This window comes from Protomyctophum bolini (genome assembly GCF_963924005.1).
Source record: "Protomyctophum bolini genome assembly, chromosome: 5".
Classification (NCBI taxonomy): Eukaryota; Metazoa; Chordata; class Actinopteri; order Myctophiformes; family Myctophidae; genus Protomyctophum; species Protomyctophum bolini.
Genome location: NC_137866.1, coordinates 23,709,132 through 23,734,641, shown reverse-complemented (window position 1 = coordinate 23,734,641; position 25,510 = coordinate 23,709,132). Strand labels below are relative to the sequence as shown.

The 25,510-nt window shown below is 41.7% G+C and overlaps 2 protein-coding genes across 4 annotated transcripts; one reads left to right on the top strand and one right to left on the bottom strand.

The window, feature by feature from the left end:
• The first annotated feature begins 669 nt into the window (after positions 1-669).
• On the top strand, positions 670-7,941 carry coq10a (coenzyme Q10A). 3 transcript variants are annotated; one of them, XR_013964000.1, is made up of 7 exons: positions 670-954; positions 1,548-1,739; positions 2,687-2,836; positions 2,940-3,132; positions 3,250-3,351; positions 3,488-4,443; positions 4,687-7,941. XR_013964000.1 is itself a non-coding variant. In XM_080762843.1 (6 exons), the coding sequence occupies exons 2-6, from the start codon at positions 1,603-1,605 to the stop codon at positions 3,653-3,655; spliced, it is 750 nt and encodes a 249-aa protein (XP_080618969.1). In that variant the 5' UTR covers positions 670-954; positions 1,548-1,602; the 3' UTR covers positions 3,656-4,549. The 3 variants fall into 3 exon arrangements, 1 of the variants encoding a protein (XP_080618969.1); XR_013964001.1 differs by lacking the exon at positions 4,687-7,941 and having other exon boundaries at positions 3,488-3,841; positions 3,946-4,549; XM_080762843.1 differs by lacking the exon at positions 4,687-7,941 and having other exon boundaries at positions 3,488-4,549.
• A 129-nt stretch (positions 7,942-8,070) lies between these two features.
• Positions 8,071-24,942, bottom strand: cs (citrate synthase). Its single transcript, XM_080762842.1, has 11 exons — positions 24,785-24,942; positions 17,389-17,442; positions 17,026-17,133; positions 16,148-16,213; positions 15,719-15,850; positions 15,391-15,579; positions 14,730-14,929; positions 11,306-11,435; positions 11,077-11,178; positions 10,453-10,662; positions 8,071-10,324 (listed from the first exon to the last, which is right to left on the bottom strand). Exons 1-11 carry the CDS (start codon positions 24,833-24,835, stop codon positions 10,154-10,156), a joined length of 1,413 nt encoding a protein of 470 aa, XP_080618968.1. The 5' UTR covers positions 24,836-24,942; the 3' UTR covers positions 8,071-10,153.
• Between the last annotated feature and the right edge of the window lie 568 nt (positions 24,943-25,510).

Here is a 25,510-nt window from a genome sequence, read left to right as displayed (position 1 = left end):
GCGCAGGCTACGACTCTACAATGGTCCGCCTGCAGGCGTGGCGGGCTGGTTTTTCCCTCTCGTCCGGTGAATTGGCGACATCGTGTGGCAACTTTTAGAATAACTCTATGGTTGTAATCCAATAATCGATTTAGAGGATTGCTTGATTGAAAATTGTATTCACAGACTCAGTATTGTAGAATGGAATGGGTACATTTAAAAGAAACTACAGGTCAATACAAAAAACTGATAAAACCAGAAAAAGCACTAACTTGACTTTACATCAGGGTCCTCCATTTTCAATTCATCAGAACATTTAAAGGCGTACAAATATACACTACCACACAAAAAAGAAATCATCATATAGCCTATACAGTTTAAAAAACGTAATAAAAGGGGGGGGGGGGGGTCGGGGACAAAGGGAAAACTTGTACAGTATGGAAAAAGGGGGAGGGTAAAGGTCGATGAAGCGATGCTTAATTAATCTTATTAGTGTCTTGGCCTAAAAGTGACACATCCCACAGCCACAAATCTGATTTTAACCAATTCAAAGATTTATTAAGATATTTTTTTGTTTTATGTAATATATATTTCGAATCCTCCCACACAGTAGGGGCAGCATAGTAGACATGTTAGGAACAAACCAAATAACCATCGTTTGGAGAAAGGAACCATTGTAGCCTGGCTGGCTGGCTCGGCTCACCGTCACCGCCGCCCGGTGTTTTTTTTTAGCCGAAGGTCGACTTGTTACAGACTTGGCGAACACTCAAGACGTAATGCAGATATCGTACATTCGACCTAATCCTTTTTTACAGCAATGGAATGAAATAAGGGATTCGGCAACTTAACAGGACGCGTCGCGGCCCGACAGGTCGCGTTTGTTGGAATTGTTGTTTTGGAATCTAAACGTTAGCAGCAGCTAGCGGGTAGAAGGGTCACCGCGGGCGGCGTTACGTTGGACTGTCATCTGTTACTGTATGTCATCTAATTTACTAGTGCATGTCAATGTAGCTTAACGTAATCTGTTCATGTCGGTCACCAGTGTCGGTCACCTTAGTTGATCTTAAACTGTTGCTGTAAGTCACATAGTTTAACTTAAAACTTTACTGTGTGTCAACTTGTACTTTTATTTAACTTCAGCTGCTATGCCACCTAGTTGTTATTTCTGTCTCCTAGTTTCATTGTATCTTTACTGAATGTCACCTATAGTTCGACTTAAACTGTTAGTTGTAATGTCTCCTAATTTAATTAGATCTTTACTGAATGTCACCTAGTTCGACTTAAACTGTTGGGTGTTATGTCTCATAGCTTAATTTGATCTTTACTGAATGTCACCCTAGTTTAACTTAATCTGTGCCAATGTCATATAGTCTATTACTTTATGCCATTATGCCATGCCATCTAGTTTCACTTAAACTGTTGTTACCATATGTCACCTAGTTTAATTTAAACTATCAGTGTATGGCAACTAGTAGTTTAACTTAATCTGTTATTGTATGTCAACTAGTTTAACTTCAACTGTTTCTGACCGTTATGTCACTTAGTTAATGTTATATTTTGTTTCATAGACCCTGGTATCCCACAACCTGGTCTTCCTGAAGACCGGAACCTGTGGTGGTTTTGATGGCAGTCTCGACCAGTGCCAGGCGGTTACCGATGGGTGTGAGGACATTAAGCGAGTTTCTGGAGATTGCCACAGTGGGTAGCCCTCGATGCAGTCGGCCAGTGTGTACCAGAGAACACTTGAGACAAAACATCAGGTGAGTCTTCTCAGAGAAACACTAAATTAATTGTGATTTGTGACTGCAACGGTAGATGCTGGTCTTCTCGGTAACGCCAACCAACCTCCTGGAGGTCCCCAACACCATGTGCCATACCTGGGGTGGTAGGACTTTTCTTTTGCTGCCCCAAGCCTATGGAATGTACCTCAGAGAAGCCCACACCCAGCTCCATATTGTTTATTAGTAACTGTTTTTCCTAATAAAGTCGATTTTCTTTCGGTTACATTGTTTTCAAGAGTGTTGCACACAAACGTCAGTAGCATTTAGGGATGTGAATTATCGATTAACGCATTAATAGTTAATTGATACGTTTTGACAAGATTATCGATCGATTAACCGGTTATTCACTAGCATTACAAAGTTATATACAAGAAAACCTAAAATCCATTTCCTGTTCCAAGTGTGTCTTATGTAACTATTTCAAGCAAGGGGATAATAATTATTTTGGTCAGATCTTCTTGAGCTGGTCAAAATAGCTCTCAAGTCGAAAAAGTGTGAGCACCCTGATTTATTACACAGTCTCCAGTTGAACTGCAAAGGAATTGTAGGGTGGCCCTGCTTCTTATATATTATAGCGTCTATAGACGTGTTGGGCAGCCATTATTAGCGTCGTGTGAGCCTCTTATGGCCCCTTCCGGAGGCCATAAGAAACTCTTAAGTGGTGGAAGTACTAGTAGCATATGAGAGGGTGTCACATTACATGCCATTCACACATACAGTAGTATACAACTGGCTGTTACTCAGAAAATACCAGCATGCTTTGAAACAGCCAGGGACCTTCTATTCCCTGCTGGACCTGTATGTTGTCTATGCCTTTGACTGAGGTTAAGGGAGCTGGAATGTAATGGGTTGTTTTTTTTTGTCATGGGGATGGTGTGGTACTGGTTCCAGAACATGGTGTATTTGACTTTTCCTGTTCACTTTAGACACTTGTCGTCATGTGGCGTTCTGATGACCAGAACTCCCAGAGTGCTTTGCCTTCAGGACTGGGACACGATGACATCTGCTCCTCAAAGCAGAAGCTTTATGGGCTTCACCAACAAAAGGAAGGGGTATTCGGAGCGTAGGATACTTGGGTAATTGCCACAGTGCAGGTCTATAACAGCTGCTGTTCTTGAAATAACATTAAGAATATACCGAGTCTTACTGTTCTGCACCTCTCTATATTGACTGTGATAGGTACTCCATGCAGGAGATGTATGATGTGGTGAACAATGTGGATGATTACAAGCTCTTTGTGCCATGGTGCAAGAAGTCTACGACCACCATGAGAAGAACAGGCCACTCCAAAGCAAGCCTTGAAGTTGGTTTCCCACCAGTGGTAGAAAAATACACATCTATGATCACTAGTGTCCGGCCCCATCTAGTCAAAGTAAGTGTCATTGTTAGTATCTGTGAATGAATACCTCATGTGTGTTGTGTTCTGGTAATACAGAATTTCTCAATGACATAATGCAGTATTAAGAGTTTGTGCTTTTGGTGTATTCAGGCAGTATGTACGGATGGAAAACTCTTCAATCACCTGGAGACGATATGGCGCTTCAGCCCTGGCATTCCTGGCTATCCGCGGACTTGCACTGTGGACTTTTCTGTGAGTAGGCTAGATTAATTGTGCTTGCTTGAAGTATCTCTGTCTGTTATTTGTCCTCGGTTTACAAGAATCTCCCTTCTGTCATTTTATACTAAATATTGATTCTGTTCGATGAATTCTGTCCTATCTTAAACAGATCTCCTTCGAGTTCCGCTCTTTGATCCACGCCCAGTTAGCCACTGCCTTCTTTGACATGGTGGTACAGACAAATGTCGCTGCCTTCCATCAACGAGCCGGCAAGCTTTACGGCACAGAGACTAGTATCCCACGGGAGTTGATGTTTCATGAGGCGCACCATACGTGAGGGTTGCCACTGCATGTCCTCCTCTAGCCTTACATCATACCGACCGCTATCCCCCTCGTACACATTTTGTCTGCATGACTCCGCTGCTCAGACGGCCCCTCCTCACATTCAACTCTCCACCATCACCACCTGGATGCCACAGAAGAACGTCATAAAAATGAAGACGCACAGTAGGACAACCCAAACGTGAGCATTATGCGGAGGATAACTATGGTTACGCTTATTTTTGCATCAGCCATATATATATATCACGTAACATAGCGAATTGTTGATACTCCCCTTCCTTTCAGTCTGTATAGTTTCCAGCTACCTCCACTCCAGGGACCATCTTTGGAAGAGGAACCTTTTGTTTATGTTAAACATATGGCATCATAGAACATCATAATTCCAATGGCAGTGAGTTATCTATTGTTGATCTGATGAATGGACAGTACAGTGGTAGTGTACAAAATTTTATTTGACAATAGGCACGGTGACCCTTTTAAAGCTTTGTGCTGATAGAGATGGGTGTTTGGCCGGTGACTAGGTTCAAGGATTTACTATTCAACATGCCATTGTAAGGGATTTACATGCCAATCGCTTATCAGTTTAGGTTGTCAACTCACATTTTCTGTTTTGGTTCAGTACTGGCCGTCACTTATAAAAAGAATCACACCTGTGTGCACTGTGAACTGAGTGGTGCAACCAACCCCCCCTCTCTCTCTCATTAGCAGGCAACAGTGCAGCACTCTCGCTCTCTCTCCGTTTCTGGCACAACAGCGCCCCTACTGGTACTAATAGTCATACTCGTGCTCATTAACCAACACACACATACCCCGTTTCCAGACCTAAGCGCAAAACGGTTTTGCGCTGCGGACAGAAGAAGCTGTCCGCAGCTTCTTTTCCGAGTTTTTAGACAGCTGGTGGATGGAAAAGAAGCTCCACCTCTGCGTCATCCGCGGAAGTGGAGCTTCTTTTCCATCCACCAGCTGTCTAAAAACCCGGAAAAAGAATCTGCGGACAGCCGAGAACGTCCGCGGCTCTTTAGATAGTGTGGCAGTACCCATTGGTGAACACGGATATTGCTGGTTGTAGGAGTGGTTGCACCACTCAAAAACATTAGAATAGAATGTCTGAATTTATTAGATTTTTAAGTGGTAGTTTTAATATATTGTCTCATTGGCAATGGAGTCAATGCAAACTGGTAAAAAGGAAAATCATTTTATCCATGTATCCATCCATTCAAGTTATGCAGCATTGGTGCTGGGATTAAATTACTTATTTGGTTTACCGGATATACACATTATATGTGCCAAAAATGACAATTCTCCTTCCATCCCACCCACCGTGTGCTGTGAGAATATTATTCAAGTGTTGCTTTTTGCAGAGGGAAAGGGGGTCATTTTCAATTTAATAGGTTGCAATTGTGCTTCAATTGACCTAAAAGTAAGCTTTAATTTGACTGCATTAGGCTGTGAAGACGGCTTTGGATATTGAGACGTGGTCTGATTGCAGTAATGTCTTATTTTACAGCCCAGCACATTATTATCTATCGTTGAAACTATAATCTAGTAGTGTAACAATCGTCACTGGAATTATTTTCAAACAATTGTAAACCACCTGGTATGTAATGGACATAGTGGTGGTGTATTTCGAAAATAAAATGGGACTTCTTAACAGTGCTTACCTGTGTATGTAGATAAACTTGACCCTATATACTTAGTAAACTGGACCTGAGTTGGCTCTGTACTAACGCTTTATCCCTCTAGTCTACACCAAAAATCTTCGCCAAAATAGCCAATCTACAAGCTCACAATTGGTCGCATCGTGACACCTAGATCTGTTAATTTTTGGTTAATGTTCCCCCAGAATATGGTTCTGGGGTTCGAGTGGTTAAAGTTGTTGTAGTTAATTTCTCATTCTCTGGAAAACGGTCTTCCTTTAAATTGGATACAGTAATTCAAATTCATCTAAATGCATCACTGTGTTCTAGTAATCATTTGGTTCCTGTACTGTATTCTCAATCTGTACTGTAGTAAGAGATTCTGAAAGGAACCTTCCCTTTATTATGCACACTGACTGTGGCTGGTATACATTATGGGCTGTAAAATAAAATATTAATCACAAATAGCCTACCCCAAAGGGTTTTTGGGCTTAATTTTTGTTTTTGAATTGTTATGCAACTTGATTTATTTATGAAGCATGAATGTAATTGAGTAGAGGTGAACATATTTATTTGAATGGTGCTGTAAATGATTTGGTTAAAACAAAGTGTATTGTTAAAAAGTTTAAGCTCAACGATAAAGAGTGTTCAGCCTCCGCTAGTCTCCAATGTCCATGTATCCTCCATGAGTTCTCTCTTCTGATTGGATGAAATTGGTATCCTGACATGAAAAAGTATTTTCTGTATAGTGCAGGAGATTGGATACATAGAGCTATCTCTCATTTGTTCTAACAAAAACAAATCAAACGCCACCTTAAGTATTGTGTGACTGCTTCTTAATACTACATTTCTTTATACTACAAAAGGGAGTAATTGTATTTGACATTTCTGAGGACATAAGGTAAAGGACAACGAAAGAGGTTTACCTATGGTCTTCCTCATAATGGCGGATTCGTTGTATGATATGAGCCTAATTTATACTTGGTTGTAGGACCTTGTGCTCGCTGGAACTGATTTACAAGTAAAACAATGTGAGCAACATAGTTATGCGACAAAGGATAACTAAGCCATTACTCCAAGCCTGACTAGCAGAACCGAGCTCATGTTCTGTATGTTCAAGGCTACACAAATGAAGGGGCAGTGTATTTTTATAAGTGCATGTACAATATGGTGTATTACAACTATGGGAGTGGCACTTTCTGTGAATCACTATCTCAATCTGAGTGAAATGTTAAGATTTACTCAAGGCTTGTATGCTGTTATTTAAATTGAACATATTGTACAATAAAATGTTTAAGTCTGTTCTACAATATAAAAGCATATGATTGAAAAGTTTGGCTTGGTAATTTTTGCAATAATGCTTGAATGGTGTATGTATGCATTTCCCTGCAAAACATTTTGCCATTGTAGCAGGTTTTTCATGTGCCAAAATGTAAATCCAAGGCAAGTCCATACATATCTTTATACATTATATCATACACATCCTAATACATATCATTGAGCATTTATAATCCAACTAGGAAGGATGAAGACATCATGATCACTCAGCACAGAAAGTACAATAATGTAATCACTTCATAATACAATTAATATTTATTCAGAATCACATTTAAATAAACATGTAAAATGCATGTGTGAGCCTCTATGTAAATGATTATTTCTGTGCACATGTTTGAATGCATCATTAATGTAAAATTAGCCAAATTGTACACACAATTTGTAAGAACTACTTATTGAAGGACCAGCTCAGTGGCCTTGTGAATAGAGTGTCCGCCCTGAGACTGTGAGGTCGGGGTTCGATCCCCGGCCGGGTCATACCCAAAGACTCTAAAAATGGGACCCAGTGCCTCCCTGCTTGACACTCAGCATCAAGGGTTGGATTGGGGGTAAGTCCCTGCAATATACTAGCGTCATGTCCAGGGGGTGTACTTGTACATCAAGCTGCCTCACGCTACAGAAACAGGAGATAGGCTCCTGCCCCATGGGCCTCATGGCTTGGCAAGGCTACTTACTTATTGAAGGAACACTGTCAGTATCTGCAATATCACATGCAATAATTGCATCAATGGGAGACACTTGTGGGTTACCAGATAGTGGGAGATGCAACCCTTTCCAAGGGCAGCCGAAGCACAAGAAACCAGAGTGGGGTAATGGTATGTGGGCCAGATATTAATAACATCACATGGGACAGGCCGGTACTTGGGCCATCTTCCCATTTGATCATGCCAATTGACATAAAATTCAGGTCTCCGCTCTTTTGTTTGTGGAGAGTTTAAAGGTAAATGTAAAAACAATTGCACAATGTACAGTAGCTGATGAAATTGTGGAAGTGGTTACTATCTCAGACTAGTACCAAAATGGTACAGGTGACGCCATTGTGTGACTATAGTGCCCTGCACCCCACTAAATTGTTCAAATCTGTGTGCTCAAACAAATGGCTTCAAATAGGGTTCACAGCCAGTGAGTGAGCTCATGTAACACAGGTCATGTCTTCTGGGGTTGTAACTTTATCCAAAGCTAAATTTGTACTTCGTCACACGACTGTGTCGCGTGCCTGAAATAACTTATTTTCAAGGGTAAAAATGTGCAGCACTGCTCGTGCTGCCTTTTTCCACTTCACAGTATTTACACCCAATATAAGTTGGTCTCTATACAGACCTAATGACAAACTATGTATTTTCTGCGTGTAGTTGTGTTGCAGGTATCACACCTGGCATCGACTTTTAGACAATGTCGACTTTTCTATACCTTGAAGAAAATGAGACGATGCGTGTACCGTTAATAAAAACTTTTATTTTTCCTTGTTTATGTTTTCCTGTATTTCCTCCGTCAAGAACTTCTTGCACATTTGAACCATCCAGTCCCAGTCCCAATGTTTTTTTTTCCTCCTTCCTTCTGATGAATCCATCTGCAACAAATTCCCTCAGCTATCATGTAGGCCTACAGTAGAACCTTTATACTCTATGATCAAAATAACTATTCTAAAGCCCAACCACATGGAACAGTAACAGATTATAAACACAGAACCAATAAAGCTGCTAGGGAGAAGGAAGCAAGGCATGGTGATGCAAAAGATTTACCAACTTAACATGGAAAAGAAATTTGAATTGCGGCAGGATGAACGGTTCAGCTTAAACTACACAAAATGGAGTGTGGACAAAGCAGGGAGCTACAGCATGGGTGAAGCGGCTACAGATGTAGGGCTCAATTTATACTTTGTTGCGCGCGGATGTCTCAGGCTGAAAATAGCTGATCTACAAGTTCACAACACGCAAGCTTGTACATGCCATTTCTGGTGCTTAACACGCGCACGCAACTAAGGATAATGCAGGCTTAGTAAGAGCAAGCTTGAAACATTCAAATTAAACACCTGCAATAAACAGCACCAGCTAAGGCCAGCGCTAGGCAAGAAATCACTATATATACAAGATAGCTGCAATATAGGTTTGTTCATTGTTTTCAAAACAGCAAAAAATTTAACATTTCCCAGTGATAACTGAGGCTGGACATTACACAGATGGTTTAATCTAGGTAATTATTGTGTTTGGTTATACAAGCAACTGGTTTGAGTAGCGCTCATACATTCAAGCTATACTTACATATATATACCTATGTACACAAAGTATAAATAAAACCACAAAATGAGTTCCCACCAAAGACTACAGTATAGGTTTATACATATTTAAACACCCAAATCCTCCATAAAAGTCACACTAAATCAACTGGGTACTACTGATACAAATTAGGGAATCCAATTTATCAAGTGCTCATTTTGGAGTAGTAGTTGATAACTGAAGCGCTTTCGTCTGGAGATTAAATAACCACACACCAAAATAAGACGGGACCTCAACAAATAAGATAGGCTCCGGGCTGCGAACTTTTATTCAAGCTTGCTCTTAAGCCTTCACTGTTAGCAAATTATATCATCCCTCTAACATTCTGTTGCTGTACAGTTATGCTTATTCTGATGGCTTTTTGGAGCACCCATTGAGGTCGTGACCCACTGAAGATTTGAACAGGTAAACTGAGAAGAGTAGGGGAAATTGTTTCTATTTTTAAAGGAAAGTCATTTTGATCATAGAGGTGATAAGTCATGAAAAAATAATTATACAGTAAAGTCGGAGAGAAGCAGGATAGAGCAAAGATTTAAAGGGGCAGTATCTTTTAACTTATTTTAATTATGCTGAATGGGTAAATTGTTAAGTGGGGAGACCTAAAATGGAGTGTTCATACTGGGAGTGATGCACTGGGTGAGATAATGTCTGGGGAAATTGCATAGAAGAACCTATGTTATCAGTTTTACATAAAAAATAAATAGATTTGTGGGGAATAATCTACAAGACAGAAAAACCACAGTATGAGCCAAAAGCAGCAACAGTCTGAGTCAGATGATTAGTAACTTGTTCTGTAGCTTTTAACTTGATGATACAATTGAAGTGTCATTCACCGCCCCCCCTCCCCCCCCAGATTCCCTTTGAATGCCATTGCTGCCTCCAATTTGTATTTTCCATCCAGTGCCCAAAGAGAAGACACTACACTGAACATCAGGAACAAATCTTAGTAATAATGTCTGACCTTTTCATAGTACATTGAGTGAGCCTAAGCCTATTGGGGTTAAAGTGTGTATGGCCATAGTTAGGAGGCGCATTGTGGAAAACTATGTGAAACCAACAAACTTTAACACCACCAGCATGAATGTTTGAAAGGCCCTTTTTAAATTGAGATTAAAAGCGTACTGTCTCTTTGAATCCCATTTCCCTGGGGTTGGGAAGGACAGGGGTCATCTTTTGTCTGATGTGTGATGCTTCTTCCTTATCTCCCTTTACACTAACCCCCCACACCCATCGACCTGTTCTTCAACCTGACTTAACCCCCACCAACCCCATCAATCCATCAGTGCTCATGGACTTGGGACGCTCCAAGGGGAATCCCAGGGCTCTGCTCCACACCAACTGGGCGAGCACACCCAGGGCTCGGGAGACGCCAAACAGCACAGTGTAGTAATTCATCTCAGACATTCCATAGTACTGCATAGACAGGGACAGAGAGATGGGCAGGTCAGGATGAGAAGAAAATCCTTTTCCTAAAAAAGTATAAAAATAAACAGCTAGCTTGTTTAATTGATCCATTAAGTCTCAGCACCACCAGTTCTCACCTGCAGCAGTACTCCACTGTGGGCATCCACGTTGGGCCAAGGGTTCTTTGCCTTGCCTTGCTCCAGCAGGACATTGGGAACAATCTTATAGAGCTGAGCCACCATCTTGAACAGGGGGTCGTTGGGCAGGTGCTTCAGGGCAAACTCCCGCTGACAGGTGTAACGTGGGTCAGTCTTCCTTAAGACAGCATGGCCGTAGCCTGGCACAACCTGCGTCAGATAGATGGGGGGGGGGGGGGGGGGAATGGAGCACAAATCATATTGGCTGTGATAGCAGGGTATTCTACATAAACCAAAACAGGGTAACAGATACGTCCCATTATGAAGCTTAGGGTGCGTTCGGAAATGCGCCCTGAACGCACTGGTGTGCTCTCTTGTCGTTCGTTTATTCAGTGCACTCGGTGCCAAAGTGTCAAAGTATGTAATGTCTCATGCATCTCCGTGGTAACAAGAGCGTCTTTCCCAACAAATCAAAGAGTAAACAACATTTCATGACGGCGCCTATAACCATTTGTTTTTCCAGAGGTACGAGACACCTAAGATGGTCCTCCATTACATAGGTTCATAGTGAGACACGAATTATGACGAGGCTGTAATGTTTCATAGTAGAATCTGATACTTTACCCTGCCAGACTTGAGTGTGTTCCAGATGTAATCCCTCATCTTCTCATCAGACACCTCTCCACCGAGCTCTTTCTGCAGAGCTGTCAGCCACACCAGCACCTCCTGCAGGATGCAGAAGGGATTCCACATCAGAGCAAAGTTAAGACATTGTGCCGATTGACTAAACTGTTTTTTACACCCATAGTTTGGGTGTAAAGGAATTTTCCAAAACAGTTTTTTTAGAACTAACCTGATTGGCAAGACCATGCAGCGGACCGGCCAGGCCATTCATAGCTGCACTGAAGGACAGGTAGGGGTCAGACAGGGCACTGCCTACCAGGTGGCTTGTGTGGGCACTGACATTGCCTCCCTCATGGTCACTGAGACAGGGGATTAGAGGTTGGTTAAGGCAACACAAATCCCTAAACAAATCTCCATATGTATTCAGAACAAAATACATTGTTTTCAGAGCAACCCAACATTGAACTTTATTATAGTACCACATACATATGGGCACTAGAGGTCAGTGTTTAGTCAACCTGTCATCTATGGCTCACTGATGTGGGGCTGGGCTTGCAGCCAAGCCTCCTGGCAAGCCGACTGTGTCTGAAGGGTGCATTGTTGGTTTTGTTCACCGATTCAGAAAGTGTCAAGTAGTACTAATGTGGCCTTACACCCTCCTAGAGTATCATTCAATATATGCTCTTACAGTTGTATTCCCTCCCCGTTTGCAGTCAAACCACTGAGGTGGAAATGTGTTTCCTTCAAAGTTCATGTAAGTTCCTAACATACCAGGCAAGCAACCTTGAGGCGGGAAGTCTGATGTTGTGGTGGAGTAGAATAGTAGATGAAGAGGGGCTGAGATGAGCAACTACTGTCTGAATACATACACTGTAGGTTCTTGAAGCAAATGTCCCACCAGCTGTGCCATGTTTCCCCTATATGCACAGTTGTGATTTTTGTAGAGATTTTCAAGCGAAAGCCCCACCGTCTCAACACTAAGCGTGAACACAGAACACCATTTGATTTTGCTGTTAATACTGTCAATGTCACAAATTTGTGCTGGCGTCATGTTCGCCTTATCTGTAATGCTGCATACTGTCAGTGCAAAGACACCTTATGTATTTATATTGTCTTTAACATTTCAATGTGTTCTTGTTGCTTTCTGCAAATTCCTGCATTCGCTACTGTATATACTATATGCATTTAACAGCTGATAAGTAAGTAAGTACATTTTATTTATAGAACACCTTTTACGGACAAGAGTCAAAGTGCTTCACAGCAATAAAATCAAAACATGTCAATAAAAAAAACAATAAAGCAAGGAGACAGAAAACAGAACAATCGGCACTGGTGAAAATCAAGAAATCCATACAGGACTATGTTACATAGGACTGTCTGAAAAGGTGGGTCTTTAAAAAAAAATCTCTTTTAACCCATTCTGACCTGAGATCAGATTCATACGAGGTTTCCACTGGACACACACTGGTCTGATTAACCCATTCTGACCTGAGATCAGATTCTAAAAATGTCAGTAGTTCTTCGATTTTTCAAAAATAGCAGACCTACAAGCTCGTAGCGCGCCACTCGGTGGCGCGCTATGAGCTTGTAGATCTGCTATTTTTCAATAGCTAAAGCATAACATGATGCTAACACCAAAAGGGGTTCCCGGTCAGAATGGGTTAAGGTCCACGGAGGCGTGCCACCGCTCCAGATCCGTGAGCGCCACTGCTTAATTTTGATGAAAATTATTACTATACGAGTTGTGAGCAAGATTCAGTGCCGCCGTTACAACTTCTTCCTAGGGGAAACACTGGGTGCCTCCCTCTGTATTTCACTCGCTTCAAAGCCCCATCAGGCTGAAGATACACCATTTAAGATTAATCTATCTCATGCAGTAATCCTGGTCTCTAAACTGCCTCCCCCTGGCCAGCCGGGGCGCCTGATGGAGGGGAAAGGAACTGGTTGGAATAACGTGTTCCTTCCACGCGCTACGTCCAACCAGGGAAACTCCCCCCTGTCAGGTGTAAAGGAGCAACTTGGACACTCAGGCATGAAGGGAGCTCAGGTGGAAGAGCGCATCACTGCATGCCTGGCTGACATCTCACAGTGGATGTCCTCCAACCACCTCAAACTGAACCCAGACAAGACTGAGCTTCTCTTCTTCCCAGCTAAGTCCTGCCCTATGCGGGAGCTAACTATCTCCATAGACAACGCCCTGGTAACGTCTGTCCCAACAGCCAGGAATCTTGGTGTTGTCCTGGACAGTCAGCTCTCGTTCAAAACTCACATCACAGCTGTCACTCGATCCTGTAGGTTCACACTCTATAACATACGACGAATTAGACCGTTCCTCACCCAGGAATCAGCCCAGCTCCTAATCCAGACAACAGTCTTGTCAAAACTTGACTACTGTAACTCCCTCCTTACTGGCCTACCAGCATGTGCACTTAAGCCTCTCCAGCTGATCCAAAATGCTGCAGCTCGCTTGGTCTTCAACCAGCCAAAATTCTCACATGTCTCCCCCCTGCTCCGCTCCCTCCACTGGCTCCCGGTCGCTGCCCGCACAGAATACAAAACTCTGATGCTGGCATTCAAAGCAACCAAAGGTATGGCTCCCCCATATCTTGCAAGTATGATCGAACCCTACAAACCCTCCCGCTCACTCAGATCAGCCAACGCAGGGAAGCTGGAAGTACCCTCACTAAAAACGCCGGGACAACGCTCCACACGTCCCAAACTCTTCTCCCTTCTGGCTCCAAAACTGTGGAATGCACTTCCCATTGCAGTCAGAACTGCAGCATCACTCCCAATCTTCCGCCGTAGTCTGAAAACCCACCTTTTCAGACTCCATCATGGCCCATAGCACTTACCCCACCCCCTTAGATAGCAATTCTGTAGACTTAGATAGCATTTGATACAGACTTATAGCATGTTATGTAGACAGCATAAGTGCATTGTATGTAGTCATAGCACGTCATAGTACATATGTGTAGCATAGTAGTATAGATGTATAGCTTATATGTATAGTTTCATTATAGATATTCCACTGTTACTTTCTTAGCTTACGCATGTTTCATGATAAATGTCTTTATGTGATGTATTCCCATGCTTTTTGTTCTTGCTTAATGTAAGTCGCTCTGGATTAAGAGCGTCTGCTAAATGCCTAAATTGTAAATTGTAAATTGTAGTTAAGTCCGTTGCTCTCCCCAGGTTGGCGGAGGGTGTGTAGAGCCCAGGATCACAGTAGATGATTGGCACGGGGGTGAAAGGTGGGTTGCAAAATCGTGGGATAAAAAATATATATATTAAAAAAAAGAAGATTAATCTATCTCAAACTGTGGAAACGGTGTGCAAGTGCCATAGTATTAACGGAATAGTGATAATGTTCTGTACTGTATCAGTACTAGTGAAGGACCTCTTGAAGGGACAGGTCCCACAGGTCCAGGATGCCTGAAAAACCTGTAATTCAACATTCTCCAGTTCCCTGCCCACCAAATGGCACAAAAATAGAGTGGATGATTTCTCAAGCAGGCAAAATCTCACTGGCCTTCTTACGCAACACATGGAGCTGGTTAGAACAGGTTCACTTATTGAGGGTATTGCAAGCTATTCAATGTTGCTTGTCGTCTTGCTCAAACTGAGGTACTGCATGTTAGGAACTTGTGTCATACCTGTGGATGGTGAGGTAGAGTCTCATGAGCTCAGTGAACTGGGCGTCTGGGTAACCCAGCATGTTGGTGAAATTGTGGGACCAGTCTAGGTTGGAGTCGATTGCTCCAATGCTGCTGCCTTCTCGGTACAGGTTGCGGTAGATCTTGGCGGCGACGCAGGGCAACTTGGCGATCAAATCCATGGAATCTTCATAGACAAACTAGGGGAACCAGGAGGTTTAGAAATAATTTATAACAAGATTTCTATAACAAATTCTGCTTTGTTTATTACCGGTCCTTTCAGACGGTGAGCGAGTGACGCAGGCGTTGTGGACTGGATCAGCGATAGGCCTGGTAGGGTGCAGTAGCGTAAAAGAAAATCTCACCACAATCAGGTCTAGTCGTCCACGGGCGTGTGCACAAAACGAGCACACGCGTGGCAATTTCACGGCCCATTAAAATAATGCGTAATAATAATGAATTGCGTAATTGCCCCTGAACTTCTGAGTGTCCAAAATAAACACACGCCTCTCATTGAAAATGAATTACCGGTACTATTACTCAGTCACTCCCCGTCTTTAATAAAGATGGCAAAGGGGTGTAACCAGCAAGAAAGAACAAATACAGACTGAATCATTACAAAGGAATGCATTAAAAATCCAAGATGGAATCGGTTCTGTACCTCCCAGTACTTCGCCTTGTTGACACCCTCGGAATAGGCCCGGGCAAAGCTGCTCTCACTGTTCAGAGCCGTGATGGCGGCACTGAACTGAGACATGGGGTGCAGGTTTGTGGGGAAGTTATCCAGCATGGTGACAACGTGAGAAGGGAGAGCTGCTCTCTTGGCCCATTCTTTTGACACCCAGTTCACCTAGAGCACAGACAAGACACATAACCAGGTCAGCTGGTGGAATGTCCATGATTGAGTAATCCCACCACCTATTATGCTAAAGGTCTTTCCATGACCATAGTAAATACTGATTTTTGCAGCTCCATTGTTGCCTTCTCACCTGCTCCTCGGTGGGCACCTGCCCTGTGACAAGCAGCCAGAATAGGCCCTCGGGCAGTGGCTCCTGACCTCCTGGGCCTTTGGGCAACAGTTCTTGGCATTCTGGAATGCTGTAGCCCCGGAAACGGATTCCCTGTACGCCAATGTGAACAGAGGAAAAGCACTCGGATCACATGGTCATTTCATGTGGCAGTACACCAGCAAGACATGTGACGAATGAGGCCAGACACTAAAAGCAGTTATTCTTCAACCTCTAACAACAGAATGCAATCTAGATAATCAATCCAAGAGCAATTTAGCTAAGTCCCTACTGCGTATACAGTCCTATTATCTCCCAGGGGTGAGGTGTGTTCAAAATAAAAAGTTTTTGCGACTGAAAACATAGCATGTGTGATTTTCTTGTGTGAGTTTTCAGTATTGCTATACACACCTCATCAGGATCCAGAACTGAAGTCTCATACACCAGACCCTTCATTCCCCTCATCCCACCATAGACCTACAAATTAAAACAGAATAATTATAATCCATCTAGGCTACAGTAGAATGCTTCAGTGGTGGAAAAAGTACTGGCATCTTTTACTTAACCATATCAATACTGCAATGTAAAAATACTGTAGAAATGTAAATACATGTACATTTATATAGTAAAAGTACAAATGTATTGAAAAACAATGTCTTAAAGTATCAAAGTATCATTATGCAGAATGTCCCATTTCACAAGTTTTCAAATTTAAATATTAAAACAAATAGATCTATGAAGATGCGATGCATTGTGAGCTTGTAGATCGAGTCCTGACCAAATAGTTTGATGTGAAATATCCACAAGAGATATTTTCAGATTGCTCATTTGTCTTGCTACCACTATGTTGAGACCTGTACAATGAAGAAACAAAAATAGAAAACATACCCAGGCCAGTACCCACATGCTTAACTGCATTGTATGCAGTGAGGGACACCAATCACTCAAAAGATAATTGCATGCTGTACTGTAGCCTGTAGGTCCACTAAAAATATCCACGTGACTATGGCCATGAAGTTTACCAAAAACAATTCCAGAGTTTAAGTGGCAAAAGGATCAGCTCACTGTGTGCGCTCGCGCGACTGTGCGTGCTCTCTCTCGTTTGGGAGCTAAAACATCTCAGTTAGCCAGTCACACTCAACATTGCAACGTCATATTGTGACTCAGGAAAGGTCCGAGTATTGAAACCTGACAGTAAATGGTAAGACAGTCCAAGACAGGGGTAGACAATAGACATATATATTGATCTTTAACAAACACCAAAGTAAGTTAAAGTAAAGAAAAGTTACCATGTCAACAGTAATCTGGCCGATGTTGGTTTTGCCATACTGCTGTTTGAAGTTCTTGATCCTGGTCTGTTCTTTGGGGATAAGGTCTGACAGAACATCCTTCAGATTCTGGACAAATATAGAAATTGTTACACCCGTTTATTCCCTTCTTTTACACACCACACACACTTAAATAAATAAGCTTTATATTAATCGCTGGCTTAAGCTTTACTTTATTTTATTTTTTTCTAAACAAATGAAAGGCCCAGGGTGTTGTGTTAATATATTTGTCAAAAGAGAGGGGGAAAGGAAGGGTGCCTTACTAAAATGATAATTTCTACCATCTCACATTAAGCACAAACAAAAGACTGACAAAGAACTCACAGTACTCGTTGCTGCGCTGGCATGTCTGGCAGCCACAAGGACACCAGTGGCACTCTGAAATATAGACAAAACAAGTTCAAAGCTTTGGTAATAAAGGGACAGAACAAAGATACCGGTTGTAATTTCAAGCTAATAGCCTACAGTTAAAAAGAACATCTCTAAACGACCTTGGATTGTCAGAGTCACAACATCCTTATAGCCTTCAGAGATGCTCCTCCATCATAGGCACATCATGGTAAATATTTATCCAGATAGAGCTTAGCTAGTGTTCCCCAAAACACTGGTGCAATATGAAACAAATTGACATTGCAAACGAGATAGTACATTATCAAATCATCCTTTATGATACAGTAGTTGTACTTTAATATGATTGGTAGCGACTTCTTACGGAATTGACTCTACAAGATGTCAAAAGTGTTAAATGGGGATGCTTGGCCTTTACAGAGTACAGACTCCATACTATTTGCAGTGGCATTTTCAGTTTGTAGCAGATGCTACTCCCAGTAGCTCATTCCACTTCATCCCATATCCCACAGTGGTTCAACTGTAGACATGGTGACTGTCAGGCCACTAGAGTAAGCCAAATTTATTTACTCATGTTAGCAGGACCATTTCCTGGACAAACACTATGATTATGGGGAAATGATGGTGCTCAATATACGTGATCCATACAATGCTGCCATGAAACTGAACATTAACACATTATTATTGGTGTCCACTTTCAACAAACTAGGTGAAAAGTCAAACAGGGCTATAGTCAAACAGATCTGTGAATAATTAGTATGTCCTGTTGAAAAGCAATTTAGTCATTCATGTTCACACTAGGAATAGCTCACATCATAGCATGTACAGACTAGCCTTCATTTACAGTTTTAAGTTTGTATCTGGAAGTTGAACCCAATTTGTAGCTTTGAATCTTTTGCAGTTTTTATCATTATCTAGCTGAGCATGTTAGCGTAACGATAAAGATTTTTCGATGCAGAGAGTTGGTAAACTGGCGAGTTCTCCGGATACCCTTCATGACACTTGCTTCCATTGAAAGGTAGACTGTATCTTTGCATCTGACCCCACTGGCCAATGAAGCAATTTAATGTCAAAGTCAAAATGTTACAGGAATGAAAGTTATGAAACTAATTTCAGGGATGTGTTAAAAAACTCAAAGAGGTACATTCATTACAGAGTCAGTCACCTTTTTGCGAGGGCAAGTTAACGGATATAATGCTCCGATCGACCGGCCACCTATGTAAATTGCTGATTTTCATTCCAAATGATCGGTGATCAGCAATTTGCCCGATCCAAAAAAGAAAACCTGATCTTTAATGATGAGCAGCACAGTATAAAACTGTGGTGCTAATGGCACTACCAACCTGCTCATCCTGAGCAATTAGGTGTTCAGACTTCAGAGTCTTGCTCAAGGTCCAAGGACTCTTCGACACCAATTCTGAGGGAGCCAACCCTGAGCCACTGCCGCCCCTATTGTCAATCAATCAATGGTCCATTATTCTCTCTGAGACAGCTCGAACTAAGCTTAATGTGCATGGTATGTTAAGACCAATCATGGGCTTGCACAAACTTCAACTGCACTGCAACTCTCGAGTCTCAACAGCAACATTGTAATAAGATTGTAGTGTAGTATCTAATTCGCCAGAAGGGACAGCAGAGAGATGATTGTCAGCTGTTGTATGTACAGTGTCTTAAAAAGCATCTGGTCAATATTTGACTTTGACGACATCAGTATTATGCAGCCAATGTGTCGAAATGTGAAATGCAATGTGTTGACTCACTGGCCTTCACTGCCTTTGCAAGTTCTGTGATTGTGGAATTCAAAAATAAATATATAATTTGCCATTGTCAGCCACTAAGTCCTTCATTCTCTCTGGCTTATGGCAGCTCAGACCGAGTTGAATGTGAAGGAAAATAAAATACTCATGTTTTTATTGTACTTCATTAAGTTGAGACTGTAATCCCATAAATCTTATGTCTAAGCTTAAAGGGTAAGATCACTTTTGTAGAGGTATGGGCTGTTTTTTTCTACCTTGCCAGTTGCCATGATGTAACTCCAAAAGTGGACAAGAAGCTCCAATGATTAGAAATTTGATACATTTGGATTTGATATAAAAAATATGCTGCTCATTGACTTGCATGGTACGCTGAAACAGCTCTCAAAGTTACTTTTCTATAGACAGCTGTGTGTGGCTGTGTCCCTGGGTCTGACTCTGTGCCTGGCTGTGTCAGAGCACGAAAATAGCGTTAACCAGTTCAGTTAACATTTTTATGAAAAAAATACCCAAAAAAAAAGTATGAGTTTTGGTGATGTTCTATATTGTCTGAATCAAATTTGTTTATTTACGTATTAAAAGAGTGACTTTGAGAGCTGTTTCAACGTACATCATGTAAGTCAATGAGGAGCATATTTTGAATTATCAATTTCTATTCTAATCACTGGAGCAATTATTTTAAATGTATTTGTCCATATTTAAAATGACATCATGGCAAGGTAACTACACAACCCACAATTCTACAAAAGTGGTCTTACCCTTTAAGCTGAGGACGTTCTTCTTAAACTTAGGCATGTCCCTAAAACATACATTTGTTTCTAAATGTGGTGTATCAATCATGGACTTTGTTAGTTTATTATCACTCACAAAATAATGAAAAATTATACACAAGGGATTAAAGTACTAGAATGTGAGGGAGAATGCCCCAAAATTCTCCAAGGTTGGAATTATCCGAACTTACACCAAACCAGCTTGCACCGGTTTGGCTTCTTCCACTCTATAGCTTGGTGAGATGTATATCCCCGTTATCTCATGACCTGGACAGACTAGTGCCGTGTGAATATTAAAACTCATTCAATGCCACAGGGTGCCTTTTGACGCCTTTCCCAAAAATATCTGGAATTGTGGCCCACTGTCAGCATGCACTGTGACTGCACTATAACTTATTTAAAGAGTCGGTTTAGTATCGGTCCAGTAGTTTGAGTGCTCAGCTGTGGAGAATAACACACCGCCATGATTGCAATACACTCCACCCTCCTAGCGGAGATAGTTATACAATTTGATACTATCTGACAAAATATATGACACAGAGAGTATGAATGAATACCAAAAGCCATTTAAAAACACATAAAATAAGTTCCTTCCACCAAACACCATCATTGTGATTAATAAGTGATTAACAAATTCAGCAAAAATAATCAGAATTATCAAAATCATGCAGCCCTACTCTCACAGCTAGAGGTTGGAATCGTGGTGAAAAAGTCACGAGGGATTCATGAAATTACTCACCCTGAGATTCCTAGTTTAGACACCCTTTAGGACAGAAAGAGCAGCGAAATTCAGAAACTGCAGTCCTTAAATTTGACATACCGGTAGTCTCTGACTTAGTTGTAATGTGTACCAAGCACAATTACTGAACAAGGCTTAAGTTAAACTGAAACACCAACATATCTCATTCAGCTATAATGACTTAGGTGATTATCTAATATCTATAGTGAATAAAAATGTAAAAGGGAAAGTCTAGTTCCAGGAGTGAGAAGTGTAATTCTTTTATTGAATAGATGGATTCAACTGATTAAATTAAATGCAAACATTCAAATGTGTCAATCCACAGCACAGAGCACAAGGGAGCACAAAATATGGATGAGGGCCTTGGCTTTATTCCTGGACTAAAATAAAACGTTGCTGTCACTTAATGAATGAAACACTGTATGAATAACTACAATTGAATATGGACTTCACCATCAATTTCACCACACAACAATTTGCTTGCATTTCCCCAAATTTTGAAATTCAGAAAATAAGACAATATAGACTGGGGTGCCTGGTGGCTACAGTACATGACGCTGCTTGTGAGAATGAGGACCCAAGTTAGAACCCAACTCTTGTCTTGTCTTACACGTCTCCTTTCTCTCTGCCCTTGGTTTCCTGCCTCTTTGCACCGTCCTGACAAAAAAAAAATCAGCATCATTGGCTTGACTCTTTAAATAAGTTAGACTAATTAGTAATGTATCAGCTTATAGATGTCATCCATATAGCAGATGTTATGTCACAGATGACACCAAAACCAGATGCTTGTGATAAAAATAGAATACAGTCCTACTGTAGCTCAAATAGTACTGGGATCAAAGTTTCAAGCCAAAGTGTCAGGATACTGTTGACACATACAATACAGAAAGACAGTTTGACATGTAGTCATCTACCTGCACTGTACAACTACAGTTGTACGGTCCTACAGATTGATGATTGGGCAAAAAAATAAGATACTGTAACTAGCCATTATTAAGCCATATGACTATTATTAACCCAAATTACTTCAGCGATAAAAGGATGAGGATGAGGTTGGCATCTGCTACAAAATAACTTGACTGGCATCCAGGAATGATGTCAAAAGCAAAATGGGAGGAACCTGCAATTGAGACTACTGCTGCCAATCCACTGAAACATGACTCCCCTGTCAAACTAGAGACACTGTCAATGAACAGAGGAGTGGCTTCTGGGCCATGGAAGACGTCTGTCTTTTCTCCCACTAGGTGCAGACTGCAGATCACATTTGGCAAGTAGACTACAGTAGTGTTGAGTAGATTATGCCCTTTGTAGTAAAACAAAGCCATGGTTTCAGTCATCGTAGTTACAGATTGTCTACTACACAGCTGAAAGAGATTATGTAATACTGATTTTAAATATAGAGCACGGGTAACCGCCGGTCACTCTTGACCACCTGTGTGATGGGACCGGGGTAAGGGTGAGATTACGGCACGGCACTCACAGAAGGGCAAAGGCATCACCATGAACCCCAAATTAAGAAAAAAAATATGAAAATATACCGTCCGACACGGTATGTCTCTGTGGGGCAACGTATAACCGTTGCGGTGCGGGTGCCAATTATCATTTCTACCCTGCAGCTTCATAATGCAAGCAGTCGACTCCAATCAAATCAGCTCAACTTTTCTAAAGGGAAACCAAGAAAAGGGAAAGGAAGGTGTGCGAGTATCACAAATACTTCTTCACTACTATACATTTTCCTCAAGATCAAAATATGTGAATCACGTGTCTTTGTTGTTGCAATACTTCATCTCATGCCGTGTTCAGTGTTCACATGGGCAGATGCAAAGATAGTTGAGTCTACCATTGATTTTCATGGAAGCCAGCAACATGAAGATACATCCGACATTTGTAGCTGCTGCAACAGCTACATAAAAGTTGAGCTGGCATGAACTTCAGAAATAAAGATACAAATATGCTGTGAATCTTTGCATCTGCCCGTGTGAACTCAGCATTAGGCATTCAACTCATGATATTTTCCAAATATTATTTGGTAATAGAACGGATTTGGTCATTTACTATGGGCCGTTAGGTAATAAATACAACATAAGGGGGGGGGGGCATGTACATAACAGGCATCTGTAAGCGTACTTCAAAGAAGCAAAGTGTTGAGTCACTGATTCTGACAGGCTGAACTACATACAGTAAAGTCTTAGTCTGGTGAGAGGCACAAGTTGACGGTCATTTACTAAATGACTATGGGGCCGTTAGGTAATAAATACAACATACTTCTGAACAGATTACAGTTGATAGTCTGGGAAAGGATAAAAATGAATGAGCGTTCTGAGTAGTGAGCACTGATATGGTATGTACACACCAAGCGTATGTAAGCGTTCAGGGAAGCAAAGTGTTTAGTCACTGATTCTGACTACATACAGTAGCCGCAATTTGCAACTCTAGATTTTTTATAATGGGATGAATCTAGAGTTGCCATACCCTCCATTGACTCCCCATTCATCCAATTTGCATCTGCGATCTGCTTGTATTAAACAAGGTTAAACTTGCCAACATTGCAGCTGTAGGCCAAGCTTATCATCCTCTTTCAAACTGCAAAGCTTTTGTTTCATAAAGATCCACCAAAGACATGTTATGAGCTACTTTCTGTCAAGAAATTCCATGCTGTGATATTTTCTTTACGTGGAGTTAATTATCACTAGTTTTTATTAATGGGTCGTGCTGCTGCCTTTTCTATTATGTGAAAATTCGACACTTAGAAAAAGAATGACCTGTCCTGCACAGAATTCCTTGACAGAAAGTAGCTCATAACAAGTCTACGGTGGATTTTTATTAAACAAAAGCTTTGCAGTTTGAAAGAGGATAATTAAAGCTTCCCCTACAGCTGCAATGTTGGTGAGTTTAACATCGTTTAATACAAGCAGATCGCAGTTGCAAATTGGATGAATGGGGAGTCAATGGAGGCCAGGGTATTGCAACTCTAGATTCAACCCATTAGAAAGAGTTATAGATAGTTATATTATATAGAGTTGCAAATTGCGGCTATACATACAGTAAAGTCATAGTCTGGTGAGATGCTCAAATCAGTGTCTTGAATGTGAGTTTAAGGCAGTCTTGGGTTAGGGTCACTGGAGTATGACATTGAGTTACATGCATTCAGGCCAAGAAAGCTCACTCATTCCTCCATTATTGCTCAAGTAGGATCCAAACGGGTCAATACGTTGATGACGTTAATGAGCCTTTGAATTATGATCAGTATACATGTAGCTAGATGTTATTATGGGAAACATTTGCATTTGGTCTCTAATGGGTGATATGAACCCAGCCGTGCAAGAAACAAAAATATTTGGGAAATGAATCCATTACATTAACAGGTCATAAACGAATTATTGTACGTTATCATCAAATTAACAGAATGAGAGATAACGTTATCACCATCCTTTTTTTCCACGTGAAGGTCAAGGCAGGGGAGTGGGTGCTAGGTAACGTTATTGTTTGACAGGAGTAGTAGTTCTATGACTATGGCACATGACAGACTGTAGCCCAAGCATTGCATAACAATACACACAGGACGACATTTAGTTATCAACGTTGAGTTATCATTCACGACGATAGACCAGTCAGTGACATAAACCCAGACTATGACAATGCCAGCGGCCAGACAGGCTAACAAATACCAAGCGAATGTAAGACAACCTGGACAAGCGCTATTACAGCCGTACAAGTTAAACTCTGTCGCCTTTCACCAAAGAAAAGAAGAAATACAATAAATACAAGGTAAATTCTATAAACTGCTCTCGCTGTTGTAGAGCTATAAGCCCTTTAATCAGGGGCGTATATTGCTGACACACAATGTGCTTGACAGGGCTAACATTAGCTAGCATGTGAGCTAACGTTCGTCAGACCCCGAAAATGGCCTGATCTACAAGCTCACGGAGCTTCGCGGGAGCGACGCCCCGTGAGCTTGTAGATCAGGCTATCTTCCGTCAAGCGACGCCGCCGTACGACGAAGCAAAACGGGGAGGCTTTAGCCCGGCTAAGCTATATAGCTAACTTCCACGGCGACAAGGGGTTGCCAAATATAAAGTGACAATAGCCCCTCCGGGGCGTCCTCTTACCTTTGAATTAAGGAGTTTCGGCGCTAGCCGGCTGAGAGACAGAAAGGACATGGTGCGTGCGTCGGTGTCGGTTCCTGTGGTTGAATTAAGTCAGAAAGCCAGTGCCAGTGCGCCGCGGAGCTGCTTGAAGGTGCCCCTCCAGAAAGCAGAAGGTTGAAGAGAGGGATCGGGGCCCGCAAGTAGCGCCGCTTTTGATTGGGCGACGCCGGCGTGCGTGCTCGTCGCGTAAGGGCGACCTGATTGGACGGCTGATTATGGGGAGAATGTTGATTGGAGGTCAGCTAAACTGTAGTGCAGTTTTATCTCAGACTTCACTGGAGATCAGAGTAGGCCTTTTACTGTAACTGTCTGTAGTAGTTATGTTCAAGAGATAGTGTGTGTAAGCGACAAGCGTTTATATTCACAACACAAGACAAGACTACACAAGTAATGGGTTTCTTGTCTTGTAAGTTAATAATTTCTGTGTACTTAATACTTATGCAAAAGTATTTCTCTGAAACTAAAGCACCTGATTTACATGTGACTGTTGTGACGTCACTGACATGTCATGTACAGTACAGTATATCACGCCTCCATATATGGTCACGCTTTGTGGTCACGCCTTGTGACATCACGCCTCCATACTATATATGGTCACGCCTTGTGACATGTCACACCACCATGCCATCTCCATTCATGAAGATCACGACACTGACCTCATCTAACCCTGGATAACCATACATGGAG